This window comes from Temnothorax americanus, unplaced genomic scaffold (genome assembly GCF_048541705.1).
Source record: "Temnothorax americanus isolate GAGA-0224 unplaced genomic scaffold, ASM4854170v1 Scaffold28, whole genome shotgun sequence".
Lineage (NCBI taxonomy): Eukaryota > Metazoa > Arthropoda > Insecta > Hymenoptera > Formicidae > Temnothorax > Temnothorax americanus.
Window position 1 is genome coordinate 2,535,484 of NW_027509421.1, and position 16,826 is coordinate 2,552,309.

Genomic DNA, 16,826 nt, shown 5'->3' on the forward strand with positions numbered 1-16,826 from the left:
CCGTATTGTGACAAGCTAGACACTGAAAACGAGTTCTATTCATGCGTGTTATTTTGCTAAATTTTACCCGTAAAATAATTCACGGTACTATAAGATCATCAGTTAAAAATTCAATTGCTTTATTTAATTAATGTATATGGAAACATGTGTGTGTGTGTGTGTGTGTGTGTGTGTGTGTGTGTGTGTGTGTGTGTGTGTGTGTGTGTGTGTGTGTGTGTGTGTGTGTGTGTGTGTGTGTGTGTGTGTGTGTGTGTGTGTGTGTGTGTGTGTGTGTGTGTGTGTGTGTGTGTGTGTGTGTCTTATATGTCCATCAGTTTTATTCAAAATATGATGGCATGCATCTATTATATACATAATTCCGATGTTACACGTCATCTATATCATTCTATAAAAGTCTATATATAATAATTTAATTACATCCTATTTTTATTATTTAAAAGAAAATATTAATAGAATTATTTTATTATTTAATATAACACTATGTTCATTTTTTTTAAACAAAATAAAAAGTTTAAGATACTAAAATGGAGCAGTTGTTTCCCTGATATCTTACAGATGAATTTATTATACAATCTATTTTTTTCTTGAAAATAAAAAGTGATAAATTGTTTTTATTGGCAATTACTGCAATTGTCTTTGTGCCAGTTAAAATAATTAGATTCAAATTGCATTCTCAACCCTTGTCGATTTATTACTATATATACTTTAAAATGCAACCGTTTATCGTCGATTGTTACTATTAAAATAAAATGTGCAAGCGTTAAATCGCAATTAAAAATTTATAGGGATACACCCTGCTGGTCCATTTTCGTAAAATCATGTATCGTGTATCATATTGGTCGCCTCTATGATCGAGCAAATCAGTTTGCTATTCATATTAAGCATGGTATATCATGCAAACGATATTGAAATTAACACTCACACATTTCTCTCGTTACATAGCAACATATTCGAGGCCACGCAGGCATTATCTATATCGGCCGTCAAATCAACTGTTTACCCGGTATATGCAAATCAGTAAATAACATTCTGTCACATCGACATTCAAATTGTGAAATTTAATCATAATACAAATACACACACACAGTTAAGTGTCAATTTATTATTATATTATTTACGAAGATTTGAATTTACTGGGAAACTGTGGTTTCGTGTGCGAATATATAATACGCATGTAGACGTCACTATAGAACAATTCGCGATCTGAATAATTTGGATTTCATTTAAAAAAATAATTCAAATCTTTCAAATAGTTTTCGTAAAATTAAACAAAAAATGTGTGTAAAAAATTAATGTTTTATTTTCAAAGTTTAGATATAATGAATTGAATGTTAATTCTTTCCCAAAGAGTTTTGAAGAAAGGAAGAAAGAAAAAAAATACCTATAAGTTTTTAAAAAAATTTTGACAATTAAATGTAAAAGACATAAAAATAACTGAAATCGATTTTAATTAAAATAAGAGATTATTACGTATTTTTGTACAACAAAAATTAAACTGATACTTCATATATATCTTCTTCTAAATCTTTTTGGAAAAGAACTAGAACTCTGCCAATATATTAAATTAGATAAAGCCGCTAAATTACATAAATAAAGCTGCTAATTTTACAGAATCCACAGAGGTAAAAGAAACGCTTTTCTTCTTACAGACGGAGCAATTTGCGGTACTATGGCTACTATTTGCAGTGATAGTCGCTGGTAACACTGCAGTCCTCGCCGGACTTTTACTGGGAAAACGTAGAAAATCTCGGATGAATTTTTTCATCATGCAACTGGCATTTTCTGGTAAGTGTCTTTATTTTTAATAGCGTATAATTAAGAAAATTTCAATGCCTTGATATCTTTTGTAAAAACACATTAGATTAGATAAAGAATTCCACTACGCGTGTATTAACGTAATGTCTAAAAATTCTTCTACAACCAATGGAACTAGAGAAGATAATAATGCGGTTTAAATAATAAAACAACGTATCTCGATCGTAATTCTGTTTCATTTCCGCATTATCAATATTTGTCTAAAGGAGAATTGTGGACAGACTACTGTTCGTCTCTCCCAAAAACCTTCGCTCCCGATATCTGCCCTTCAGGCTCTGGGGGTCCTGGGGGATACGATAGCGCGTTCTCTTTCATGTACACGTTTTGTAGATAAACATTTATTTTTTTTTTCGCTGATGTATCTTTATGTGCAGAATATAGGAAACGAACGATATCGCACGTATGTGGCGTAAGATCTTTTCGTATCCCAATGCTGAGTACTATATATTTGCATGTATTGATCGAAGATGTGTATATGTGTATTGTATTTGTCCTCACAAGCAAAATAATATTAATAAAAATATATTTTCTTTGCAATATCGCGGTAATTATGTGAATGATTAAATATTACACCAATTCCTTTTTAATATTTACACAAGTGTTGTAACATTGACTTAAAAATACAAGTATACGCATTGAAAAGAAAATTTTATGCATTTTAGTAAATATTAATTTGCGTACAGCTCTGACTCCGTTTACTAAAATAAAGAAAATTTTCCTTTTTATTAGTGTATTTACCGAGAAAAAATATACCAATAAAAAAAAAAATTTCTTTATTTTAGTAAATGGAGTCACAGTTGTATGCAAACTAATATTTACTAAAATGCTGAACATTTTTTTTTCAGTGTCTACTTATAATTAACGAGAACAATCTACATTTAACATTTTTCTAAAATTCTGCACTGCGAAATTGGTATAACATAAACCAACTTGAATGTCCAATAACGAAGTTACTGTTCACATACGTCCGCTAATAAAAGATATCGGACCAACTATAATGTCTATATTCATACTTGCGCCAGAAAGCATTCAACGATAAAATAAAAGAAATAGATCGTCTTTTTTACTATATCACTTTTTTATCCCATATATGAAAACACCGTCAGTTTGTCACATATATATGTTATTGTGGTCACGTTTTCACGAAATCTCTCGGTATTATATTACGGCTAATACTGCCTATTTTTCTTGCAATTATTCGTATAATAACTTACGACAGTAAAAGCCGACAGCAATGTATTTAAGTTAACGTCTGACGACGTTAGAGACGGAAGAGAAAAAATATCTTTTATGCATATAGCATAAAATAATATGTCACAGAAAATACGAGGAAAAATATGCATTTGATAAGAGGCGTATTACAAAGATGTTTGTTGGGTGACACTTGAAAACACTTTAAAGTAAACTTTATATATGTACAGCTTATATAATGTTTGAAAATCAGTTGTAAGAAAATATTTTACTACTGTCACATAAACATTGTTAAAAACATTTAAAACACTATACGTAAATAAAAATAATTAAACTATCATGAGAAAACAACAGGATATATCCTAGTTAAGTAGTAAACTCGTCTTTATTTCAAAATATATAAGAAATTAGTATAAAATATATATATATATATATATATATATATATAAAGAATATATATTTAAAATATATTAGAAGATATTTTTAAAAATGCAATAAATATTTTTTAAATTGTTGTATTTATTTAAGAATTGATACTAAATGATTTGAAAATCAGAATTTTAATTATAGTTATCAGTTATTCAACTTCTTACGAAAGTGTTTGTACAATAAAAATAATAACAAAACATTATAATATGATATTTTGCTGATTTAGCGACAAGGAATGCCTATAGAAATGTGTAGAATCTAGAAAATATGTTTTTACATCAAGCTGGATTTAAGAATACCTATTGGGATATTTCCAACAAAGATTGTCACTACAAACGTGCTTCGCAATACACATGCGACATCGCCCTATTCCAAGGGAAAAGAGTCTCTCTAAGTAACAATGTTGAATTCTTGCGCGACAAAAATGTGAAGCATACTTGTGAAAGAAATTGTTTGCTTTTAAAAAGATACTTTGATAAAAAATATTTTACGTAATATATAACATACATGCATAAGAATATAGAATTTTTATTTGTCATTATCATTTTTAGAAACTGTCTCATAAAGAATGCAATTTCTATGTAATAATAATTATTATAATACACACCGTGTGCATTATAATAACATAATATTATAGCTCTATATTCTAATAATGTACATTTAATTAATATCTAAACAGAAGTTATTTTTATCACTCGAATTTTGTAGCCTTTTTCTGTAAAGAACTTTGCTCAATAAATTTTTAAGTGCAAAAATATAATTTCTAAGTTTTGTAAAGATGATTTTCAAGTGTCAACTAACAAATTGCTATTAAGTTATTGTCAATGCATAAACTTTATCATCAGTCTTTTTATTCGTGATCTTATTACGTTTGTAAACTAAGTTATCGAAGAAACGATAAAGCTTCGCTAATGGACAGTAAAATTACAATTCCATCTTTTTCTCCCATCTTCGTCTTCATTTTTACGAGAAATCAATTGTGCAAATAGATATAATACGAATCTTAATAAGTCAGAAGGTTCGAAATGTTCGATTGATAAAAGGCGTTTTTAATTTAGTATTAATAATAACAGTGACTGAAAAATGGGTTTATAAAAATTAAAAAATAAAAAAAAAAGATATTTTTGATATCTTTTCAAAAACAGTTTTTTTTTATAATTATTTCTCGGCAGAAAGGTTTACGGGGTCTCAAATGTTTATTTTAATTGCATTGTGAATATTTCTATATTAATTATTATTGTTGTCATTTCAGTGTATCAACACAAATAAAGAAAATATTGAATCAATTAAAATGTATTTTTATTAAATAATAAAATTCTTCTGCTTTTTAACCAGTCGTCTAAAATAAGACGCGAGTGATAATCGACAAATAGAATTTGAAAAAACAAAGTTGAAAAATCCGACCACAAGTTACGGAGTACAAAAGTATTAAAGGATAGGACGTTACCTAGGAACGGTGTCGGAAATATATGAGAGTTTCGCGAAATGCCATTAAATCGAATAAATTTGATCATTCCTAAAAAAGATTTTCGGTAAATGTTTAGTATAACGCTCTTCCGTCCGATTTTCTTAAAACTTTGTAAAATTGTTTATTTTTGTGAGTAAAAAACATTCTGAGAAGGAAAATCGTCGCTCAGGTCTCGTTGTTTTTTTAAATTTAATTTCAAAGTCGGTAAGGTAAGAAAATGATAATTTACGTTTTTAACAGGCGCAACTTTATTTGAAGGTCACGTGACAACTGTCTGCTAATTAAATACAAAATATCTGCTTAAAACATGTGTGTGCCCTGCTTTAACGAAAATCACAACTTTTATAAAGCAGTGCATACACCAGGTGTGTGCCAGCTGTTTTAACAAAAATCACAACTTCTATGAAGCAAGGCATACATACGTGTGTGTGTGTATGCCCTGCTTTAACGAAAATCACAACTTCTATAAAGCAGAACATACACACGTGTGTATTTTCCTACCTTACCGACATCAAAACTTTGAAATAAAATTTAAAAAAAAAAACGAGACCTGAGCGACGATTTTCCTTCTCAGAATGTTTTTTACACACAGAAATAAACAATTTTACAAAGTTTTAAAAAAATCGGAGGGGAGAGCGTTATACTAAACATTTACCAGATTTTCGTAAATGGAAAATGTGCATGTTCTGGAATTTTTAATCAGAATATTCTTTTGTTAACTGATATCTTGAAAATTGAAAGTGCTCAGCGGCATCTCGACATTAAATACACCAAGACTTATATTTATTACGTTGCGTAAAGCACATAAAATATTACATATATTTTACATATGTTAATGTAAAAAATAGGATTTATATAAATTTTGTATTAAAATCATTAATCATTAATTTATCTCTAAAATGTTTCAAATTGTGAAAATCGTAGATAAGAAAATTTATATTTTTGATGAAAGAAAATATCAGTCATTTATGATGTATAGAACTATTATGCTGTGTTTAGTATTATTAATTAATGACTAGAAACTGTGTGTTTTCTGATGATTTAATTTATTTCTGGCATATTTCCACAAACGCATATATTTACGCTGAAGCAATTATTCCACAACTTGGGCTTTCAATTTCGACATTAATATCGCGACCGGTGTTATCGAGTCGCAAGGATATAATTCGATAGTAATCGATTTTCTATTTTATCGATAAAATATGAGCAATAAAGTAGGAGGATGAGCCCTGGTTTATTTGGAAAACTAACGGTATTGAAGCTGTGCACTCTCTTTTCCGAGAATTTTTACCGATAGCAATTCCGGGAAGCGTTGATAATATATATCTTTTGAAATTGGTATTAAGAAACTTGTGTTCTGCAGAATATTGTAAATTCAACGTGCCACTTGTTTTTAGGAACGTTACAAATCCATAAATCCATGCTATCCGTCAGTAAATAAATTTCCCAAAATTATCTCAATTCATAATTAAAAATATATTCCAAAATGGATACTATAATATTATTTGAAAAAAATAAATCTAAAGGTTCCGTATATATAATATTGACTTTTGTATTCTTACTTTTCTCAGATGAACCTTAAAAAAACTTTGCGATTTAAAATATTACAGGACATGGCATACACGACGTGATTATGCCTTCATGAAAAAATTTACACTACTTCAATAATTTCTTATTATCGCGACATTTATGATACAGATGTCGCAACACAGAAATCGCCGAAATAACCAATGTACATTATTACATAACATTTGATCCTACTTTACGTTCCGCATGATAGTTCTTAAACCGTGCGTAAATGCAGAGCGACGCGACGTAAAGTATCGAAACGAGCTATAAACGGTCGCATATCTGGGAGTTTATTTCGCGGTTAAAGATGGTATTCCATAAACGTTTTCACGAGTTAATTAAGACTACGTCTCTACAGTTGCAAAAATCTCACGCTCTCAATATATTAATTATTTCACATTAATTAACTCCAAAAATCACGTAACGGTTTATGTAAGTTTATTATACTCTCAAAAGGTTTGTATTCTCTTGAAATAAAGATGTCGACGAGTTTTCTACGAGTTTAATGATCAATTCTTGTAACAATGAAAAGAAAATACAAGCTGCACGTTGTCTGTCAACTTTCTGTCTAAAGCTGCGGTCCACTTGACGCTACAAATGCTTCGAAGCATTCCTCTTCTCTTTTCTTTCAATGAAGAAAGAAGGAGAAGAAGAACGCTCCAAAGCATTTGCAGCATCAAGTGGATCGCAGCCTACGTCTGAACGAAGAGATTCTTCGAAATATTAACGAGGTGGCCTGTATCTTGATCTAGACTATATCCAGGTATCATATCCAGCAATTTCTCGGAACTAATAATCTTGGATAATTAGTATACTCCATTCGCAAATGGTGTATCACACTTCGTCGCCATGTATCTTGTTGCAGATCTACTGGTCGGTCTAATATCCGTGCTAACGGACATAATCTGGAGAACGACTGTTGCGTGGTACGCGGGTAACATAGCTTGCAAACTGATAAGGTTTATGCAGGCTGTAGTAACCTATAGCTCGACCTACGTCCTCGTGGCTCTATCAATCGACAGATATGACGCCATTACCCGTCCGATGAACTTCTCCGGCAGCTGTGAGTACATTAGCGCGCATTGGGCCTTTAATGTTGGATCCCTTTACAAAGCGGTATCGACGAGCTAAACTCATTAATAATAGTTCGGTTAAAACTCCGTGGAATATATTACAGCGTGATTCGACGCATGAATAGTAGTATTCAACTTCTCAAATTCAAAAGAAAAGACTATCTTTGCTTATCTGCCCGGAAATCTAATAAATGGAGAAAAAGAAGAAAAATGCTTGGCAGCTTAACGCAGTAAATTGTCACTGCAGAATTATGTAAATTTCATAAAAGAGAGATTTCTATGAAGAAGGACATTATTCTGAAGAATCTTGCAAACCGAATAAAATGTATTAAAAGAAAAAAAAACAACTTTATTTTAAACTTTCAGTTCAGATGTTTAAAAATTAATATAAACAGAAACGATATTAACGTAAATTAAAAAGAGAATAAAGTTTTAAAGCAAGGTATGTAACACGAAACAAAATTATAGATCTATAAATTAGCAATACGAAAAGGAATAAAATAGTCGGGCACTAGTTTTACGTCAATCTAATCATAACTATGATAGTGGAGTGATTTCTGACACGTTAATATGCGCGATTTCGTGTCAATATGTGCTCGTAGCAAGTCAAAGACTATTTACCGATATCTATCAGCCAGATCGATACACTAACGGGGTGAGTGCAGTTCACCGCACGGTGGAGTGTATCCGCCCTCGTCTTTTATATCACTTTTGGCATTCTTCGGCATTCCTTTATTCTACTCCTATATTTACTGTCAAGGAATATTGGTTTCTCCTGGTGTGTCAGACGTCACACGTCTATCTCTATACTCAAAAAACTCGTGATAGAATTACTGAGAAAAAAGTAGAGATAAAAATCGACGCTATCCGAGACTCTCTTCAGAAATGTCTCGTGTTCTCCATGATAGCGACACTATCAATATATTGATTATGGATGGCCTGATTATTTCATGATATGTGACATAATATCTCCACCGTGCCTTTCAGAATTAATATCGCGCGCTTTGACGTCGATCGCGCACGTTCTCTTTTCTTTTTTTATTGACTACTCCTTTTCCGCGACGAGATAAAAAACGGGGGAAAAAAAAGATAGCGTCGCCGGTTCTTTTATCTTTCTGCTGGTCGTATCGTCTATCACGCGGAGGCATCTCGCACGAATCGTTACGGGTATTCCACCCTAGAATAAAATTTATCTTCTACCTTCTGTACATCGATGTTCTCGTGGCTTGTCGATAGCTGGGAATTACAGAAATTGGTAGGTGTCTGAATTTCTAGAGTATCAATCACGCTCGACCGTCGCTCGATACTTCATCGCCGGCGGATTAATACAAGATTTATTTTTGCCATTAGCCCAATCTCCAATATTACATCGACCGGTGTAAATTAAAACAGATTCAATTTGTTTGGAAAAAAATTTAAATCACGCCGTACCGTAAAAACGCGATACTCACTTCATACTTGCGTTATTAAAGAGATACATGAGATAAGATGAAATAAATTTAAAGATAATGTTTAATAAACGAAATGTATACACAGGCGAGGATTTACTTTTTGAGCACTTTTTATATTAATTCATACAAGCTTCAATTATGATTCTGATTAGGATTCAAAGTAGGTATAGCAGTAAAATTAAGTCCATTAATGACAACCCGTGCGCTTGTTTCTCCAATGTCATTAAACAGAGATTAAAATGTCCGTGGGGCATTATCGAAGGGCCACAAGAGAACATCATTAAACTGTGGAACTATTATAATATTCGACCGGGATTTGCTTTAATACCAGATCTATTCACTGCGTTATGAATTTCTATACGTGATCATTCTTCCAATTATCGGCAAATTACAATTATCAATTGCACACTGTAATTATAATAGCAGGATTAATGGACTCGATGATTTACGTTATATGTAACATCTTTTTATATCGGTCTCAAAGCCAAGAAAATTGCTGACGCTGACGCTGCTATAATTACATATTGTGGAAAAATGGCAGAATAAACGACGTTCATGAGGATAACGATAACGTGTCGTAATATAAAATCGCCACGTATATATATCATTCCCTGGCGTCGCTCCGGGAAGCCAAATAAATGATTCAGTGTGTTGTAATCATATCACGCTACACTGCTAATTTAGGTTTCCTAGCTTATTACAGCAGTATAACATAGACATTTTCGTCCCAATTTTTCAAACCGGTTTTGCGACCTGTCACAAGCACCGTTCGCTATATGGCGTTTCCTTTTTGTTTTTTTCGAAAATCGATTTTCCGCAAAAAAATATATGTTTTTATCAAAAAACAAATTTGAAATAAAAATTTCTCGTCACGCTTTTAATACTCGTTGAGCACAATTACTCTTGCCACAATATCTTTTTACTTATTGATTACAAAATTAATTGACAGTCATTAATTTTGATCGCAGGGTGGAGGGCTCGAGCTTTGGTGATTACGGCTTGGACGCTGTCAGCATTGTTCAGCATGCCGATCATATTCCTGTACGAAGAGACACGAATACAGGTACACGCCTATTTCCTGGGTGTATCGAAACAATTAAAAAACTATTGCCATTCTTTTACATTTTTGTTAAAGAAAAGATCAACTTTGAATTTTAAGCTTGAAAATGCTCTTGTACTTTTGAATATTATATTTTCAAGGCGCTGTAAAGAAAATAAAGCGTATGTATTGCTATATAGATAAAGTGCCAACGTTATGCACAATTATTTTCTCATTTTTTAAAAAGATCCTTTGAGAATGCGAAAGATTAAGGATGCAAAAGCTTTTGCGCTCACAAAACGAGCTAATCGCAAACGATCGTTTTGTAGGATACGACGCAGTGTTGGATCGATTTGGGCCCGATTCAGTGGAAGATCTACATGAGCCTGGTGAGTTTCAGTCTCTTTATAGCGCCCACCCTGATAATAGGAGGCTGTTACACGGTCATCGTGGTCACGATATGGTCGCAAGGAGCAGCGCTACGTCAGGGACCTACCAGAGATACTCGGAGGGCGTCCTCGAGGGGACTCATTCCTAGAGCGAAAATCAAGACCGTAAAAATGACCTTCGTCATAGTATTCGGTAAGATATAAATCACGTTTAGAAATAGCATAAACGTAAGATGTCGTCCTTACATATAATACATGATATTGAATTATATCTTTATAAAAAAATATGAATACAATTTTTAAATTGTTTCTATATTCGGTCTAAAAAGTCGCATTTATAAAACCAAGCGGCAGAAATAATCGTACCGGAAAAATCAGGTTATTATACAATTCTATTGCTGCATAAAAATATTTGTTTTAAAGGAAATTTATCAGGTTTACAAGAAAATATTTTTAGTCAAATATTTATATAAGCTTCATAAAGTTATACTTCAACGTTTGGCGCATGATTTTATGATCACCCGTTACTCCTTCCTCAGTTCGTATAAGTATAAAGAGAGCTTTTAGGTCTTGACAAACCATTATATATATATTTTACTTTGAAGTGTACGGATCTTTTTTTTTTCCTTTGACATACAACACGAGTGCTTCGTCGTAAACGACAATAACGGAAAGACGGCAGGCGTCTACTTCGCGGCAGTAAAAAGTAACAAGTTTCTAGCTCCTTCCACGTTTTTGATACGAAATTGGTGAACCGTTTTATTTGCATGGCATAAAAGACGCACCGCAGATATCCTTGTATAAATCGAGCAAAGACGGAAGGGATCGTATATACGAATTATCCGAGAGAATCGCGCGTGGGCTAACCTAGATATAATAAATAAAATACAAGCAAAAAATATGAGATCTATTCAATTATTTCACGAAAAATGAGACCCTCTTCAGTTTAATTAACTTGATCAATTCAGTAGTTAAGTAATGGACAATTAGTATAAAAAAGAATTGCTCTAATGTCCGCGATAATAAGAATCTCATGAAAAAAGCTGCTTTTCAAAAGAATTTTTTTTCAAATATATCTAACAAATATTTTATTAGTTTTGTAGTATGACGTTTGTGTATATTTTAAATCCCATAAATGTTCTCTCATAAACTGTATCTATAACATTTTTATAGTGCTATCTGTCTTGGCACGCGGAATCTCAGTATGAAGTTATTTCGTAGAAACATATAAAGTTCCTAGCGAAACGATTATGGTTGATCGTATATTATTCAGAAACATATTACGACGATTTTTTTTAACGTGAATTGTTCTTGATTACAGTATAGTGTATCTAATAGCACATACACGCACGCAACCATATACTAATATTTAAATTTCTGATTTTTATGACAAAGATATATTATTTCTAAATTTAATCGCAAAATAATCGCGCTTTTTCTTTAACAATTGTCACAATTATTCGTTCTTTTTACTTCACGTTAATAGCATTTTGATCGCAGTCCTAATCGTATAAGAACATCGATGAGCCCTTTCCGCGCAAGTAACATACCTCATTCCTCTAACTCTGAAGAACGTGCACAAGAAATCACTAATCAGATTTGTATTCTGCGATTGGCGACGGTGAAATTTCTTTTTTAACTGATGAAGATGCGAATTTCGACGGCGCGATAGAAAAACCGGTGAAATTCCTCTTTGGTATTTTGAGATCAGAAAATCTCTGCGAAACAAAGAAAGTTATACGTATTGCTGCGTGAATTTGTGTGCAACGAACGCCGTAACGTATTCTTGTTTCGTGATTTGAGATTGCTATGCGCATAATATATTGCGTGTATTGCAGTTGCGCTCGATGCGATATTTTACTTTCCATATCTCGAAATAAAGGAATCGTATATTTGCATATTTTGAGAAATTCTTCTATTTAACTACAACAGAAAGATATGTAGAATTTTTATCTCATATTATAATTGTATTAATATACACGTTACTATTAAATTATTTTCTTATTACTGATAGCTTGTGCGAAATTAGTAACCTTCTTGCTATTGGAATAAAAAAAAAGATTCTCTAATAATTATATATATATATATATATATATATATATATATCAATCTTTAAGAATTATTACGATATTATAAATATTAATACCATTTTTTATGGAAGATATCTAAAACTAAACTACATCATACATTTTCGAAAATATCGCAAATTATAAATTTCCTACATTTCTGTTTTAAAATTTCTCGGCACTCATTTTTCCAATTATTATAATTTTAGAGAATTATCTTTTCTACCTTAAAATTGATAGTTTTAATATCTTGTTATTATGCGGGTATAAAAATGCTTTTCTCTTTTTTATAATAATAAAAATTTTACTATAAAAATAAATATAATAATATATAATAATAATAATAATAAAAACAATAATAAAAATTTTATACTAAATAAAATACAAGACTCGCGCGTATTTTTAAAACTTTATGCTCGATAAGAGCATAAAAATTATACGCGTTTTTAGTTTCTATGTTAGTTTCACTCCGGCGTTTATGAATTTCTTGAAGAATAAAGTTTTCACGTAACAAGATAAATCTTCTTTTAACTACTCATTTCAGAACTGCTAATAAAATTAGTACTATCAGATTAAAGAACTGCGCTAATGTACGTATATTATATTTATATTTATACGCCGAGAAAATATATCGGCTCTTTAATAACAGTTACGTTTATTCATTGTTAAGGAAATGCACAATGCAGTTATTTATTGCTTCCTTTTAAAACGTTCATATGTTCTGATCGGTTATTAGAATGGTGCGCAGTGCGCACTCATCGCGAATGACGAATCGAACAAGCTGTCCGATTCATGTTTAATCGAATTTTTCGGTTGTAAAATCATCGACTGTAACACGGTGAAAAATACCACACAATTTCTAATTTAATAAATCGTAACGAAATGCGAGAATACACGATAAAATATTTCTACCGAAAACTTTCCATCGAGAGAAGTGGATGGATATGCTATTAAAATTCCAGGCAATAATTTTATGTATTAATAAATTTAATAATTATATCTAATTATTTAAATTCGATTGCTAATACGCTTTAAATAAACTGTACATACAATTATATATTTATTAAACAATTAATATAAGAAATATTAGGTTTTTCATATATATTAAACCTGTAAATATATTCCTTATATTATTAAATAATTATATTAGTAAATAATTAACCTACCCCTTTCACACATTAACAAATATAAAATTATGTTGAAAAGTTCTATATTCATGAAATCAATTTAAAAGAGCTAAAACTGCTAAAGGAATGGATTTCTTTGCATATACAATCTATAAAAGTTTTTTAAAGAGTCTTTTTATATTACTTTGCTAAAATCACAAACTAACGAGTGTAAACTGTATATATATATATATATATATATATATATATAAAATATATATAATGTCACTTTTTCAACCACTTTAAAGACAATTTTCTTAAATTATTCTGCCGGATCACAGATGTGGTAGCATTCCCGAAATTATACATTAATGAATTCAATTACATCGTTTTTCACTTCTTTTTTTATTTGTAGATCGTTAATGCATTAGCCATGTTATTGGAAAAACAAAGTTCGCGTAAGTGTTCTCAAACAAGAAGTGAATTAGCCATGAGAGAGAACCGTTTAAAATTACTTTGCTTTTTTTAAAAAAAAAGTTATTTCATCGTGTGTCAGATGTTCACCCATTTTCACGTTTGACGACTTTTCCCTGTTCGTAGTTTTTCCAATATCGATGTTACAGAAGTACACAGTTCTTAACTCTTTTTTTGGTCACGGACGTATTAAAAAATGAAGGAAGGCTATATATCCCGTCCCGAATGATATCTATCAATATAAGACTTTCTAACAACTTCCGATTTTAATTTCCGCGAGAAATTGTCTGATAAATTTAAAGTGGACTTTTCTTTAGCGAAATTGTATCAGACAGAAGTTTAGTGTTTCAGCTTCAAACGGAGAAAAAGAAAAAATCCGAATTGATTTTAGCACAATTAAAATTCTAATAAATTATCAAATGTTTTATGCTATTATTATAAATAATCCGGCATAGTATAATCAACAAATACTTCGTTTTATTGTCTGTAGTTTATTTGATAATTAAAAATAAACAATAATTTATTAATGTATCGGAAACCGACAAAGGCGTTGTCAAGAAAAAAAGAGATTTGGAGAAAACTTGAACTCTTTTATAAGGTTCGAACGTTTTATCGCCATAGTAACCAATTCAATGGATATATTTTTAAATCGCGGATGTAAAAAGCGTTTGCAGAGATGAATGCATTGGACGGATTTACTTTTTATCGATCCGTTTGCTGAAGCGGCAAAATGTTTGAATCTATTTTTTTTTTTTTTTTAAATTGATGAGTTATAAAATATATTTGATATTAAAACATTGTGCAAATAATCTCATTAATATATCTTCATGGTATTCGTTAAAATTATGTAGTAAAAATCTTTTCTGTATATAGAGTATTTGGCAAAAAGTGCAATAAATGTGACATCTTTATCAAATAGGAAAACTTCCCTTTTGCGCGAATAGTACTTTATCATTATTTATCACTTTTTGCTAAGCTTGTTCTATTTATGAAATATTTCCTATAATTTTTTTATATTTATGCTTGCGAGTTTATCCCATAAATTTCAAGCGACCGGTGTATCTGACAATTAATAATCTGTATCATAAGATACCAGAATGTGTCAATAAATGTGTCGCTGAATTACAGACCGATATAATGAGTCTATATATGCGCAAATGCATCCTGATACGCACGATAAATCGACGGATAAATGTGCACACACTCCAGGATTAAATATTAATACTGATCTCGCTATTCTAGCCCATCCATTTTTAAGTATACAATGAATCTATGAGCTATATATATATATTTGTAATATTTTATATTCTAAAGTTAATACATCTATATAAATGTCTAATAACTCTTTTTCCATAGATCCATTATCCCAGATTAAAATAAAGAATTATTTCACTCACCCATACGATGCGCAACGGCGGAGTTCGAACTATGTTGCAACTACGTTGATCTGTAACATGCAATTATAAAATGCAAATTATAACAACATCCAAAAAAAATTTACATTGCTAAAAGTAATTATTGCTCGCGTGAAATTTTTTGTTCGTCTTTCAAAAGCATTTAAAAAATAATTGCGTAATTTAATTTTCGAAAAAAATGTCTTCTTTCCTCTTGAGTACCAACTTTCATATGATTTCATAAATAATAGTCTTTTTCCTTGCAATTTTTATTCGCGAGAGTTGTCCAAGCAATAAACGATTAATTAACAAGAACATACAGGAATAAACGACTAATCTCGCAAGTAATACGCAAATAATAAATGCTCACCCGATGGTTGCTCCGCCGTCGCCCGATGCCTCCCTGGGCCTCCGCCTTCTCTCATCGTTTTTCCTTCTTGTTTCTTGTTGCTCACACTCACTGCGGAAACACAGTAAATTACGGTCGCGCACTAATTATTAGAATACGATAATTGCGCGATATTTTGTGCAACACTCCCAACGTTAAACCCGCGCGATGCGCGCTTTATATATCGCGACAATAAAAAGACTCTAAGGAAGTACGATCATTGCAAAAACTATGGCCCGCAACATTTTATAAATTAACGCATAACTCTCGCGAAAGACACATACCTACTATTAATGAACAACGGATATATCGATAACGTTGTTCGTTCGTTCTTTATATTTTTATAATACATATTCTGCCCCAAGCTAGTTTTGATGAACGGATTATCATCGCTTTTCGTTACAAATCAGCATTCGATAATTCGCGTACCACACTTCGCGCTTTGAATCCCAAAATGATACGGAAATAAACCGAAAATATCGAAAAATCTGAAGCGCGATAGAAATTACATTCGAATCCAAACGTTGATACAATAATCGTCCATGCATAATATCATAAGGAAACAGTTATAGTTCCATCCACACGCGATTTACGTATCTGTAACCGACAAGGCGACAAGCAATCGGCGTCCAGATACATTCAAGGATCGTAAGAATTATAATCGTGGTAAGTGATATTAGTTAATCATTCGCAGGAAGAGAGCGCGTTTGCGATAGAACTTGTCTCGCACGCGTTCCGAGCGATAATAATATACGCAGGTCGCGCCGATCGCGGAGCGGCTCACGCCTCTGTCTACGTCACGACGCGTCATCGGTGTCGCGCGACCGCGGCGATAGCGCGGCAACCTATAGGTATAAACACAGCGCGCTCTGAATGGTATAAACAATTACCAAGGCCAGCCGCGACACTTTCGTCAACGTGTGTATTTACGTACTTACTTTTAAAATATAATATCACTTCGAACATACTACATT

General features: G+C 31.7%; 1 protein-coding gene and 1 long non-coding RNA gene across 15 annotated transcripts in view; one reads left to right on the plus strand and one right to left on the minus strand.

The window, feature by feature from the left end:
* LOC143899657 (uncharacterized) overlaps positions 1-16,826 on the minus strand; it is a 124,010-nt gene that overhangs the window by 103,651 nt on the left and 3,533 nt on the right. For 3 of the 7 annotated variants that reach the window (XR_013257557.1, XR_013257556.1, XR_013257558.1), the window contains exons 2-3: positions 15,835-15,924; positions 15,468-15,517 (exon numbers count right to left, since the gene is read on the minus strand). This is a non-coding gene — a long non-coding RNA (uncharacterized LOC143899657). Of the gene's footprint in view, positions 1-15,467; positions 15,518-15,834; positions 15,925-16,136; positions 16,697-16,826 lie in introns of those variants that run through there. The other 4 variants (XR_013257559.1, XR_013257560.1, XR_013257561.1 and 1 more) reach the window with 4 other exon arrangements.
* Positions 1-16,826, plus strand: part of Ccap-r (Crustacean cardioactive peptide receptor) — a 75,671-nt gene that overhangs the window by 49,953 nt on the left and 8,892 nt on the right. For all 8 annotated transcript variants that reach the window (XM_077410074.1, XM_077410072.1, XM_077410067.1 and 5 more), the window contains 4 exons: positions 1,650-1,785; positions 7,338-7,535; positions 9,965-10,059; positions 10,365-10,617. In XM_077410074.1, the coding sequence (XP_077266200.1) occupies positions 1,650-1,785; positions 7,338-7,535; positions 9,965-10,059; positions 10,365-10,617 (682 nt within the window). The remainder of the gene's footprint in view (positions 1-1,649; positions 1,786-7,337; positions 7,536-9,964; positions 10,060-10,364; positions 10,618-16,826) is intronic.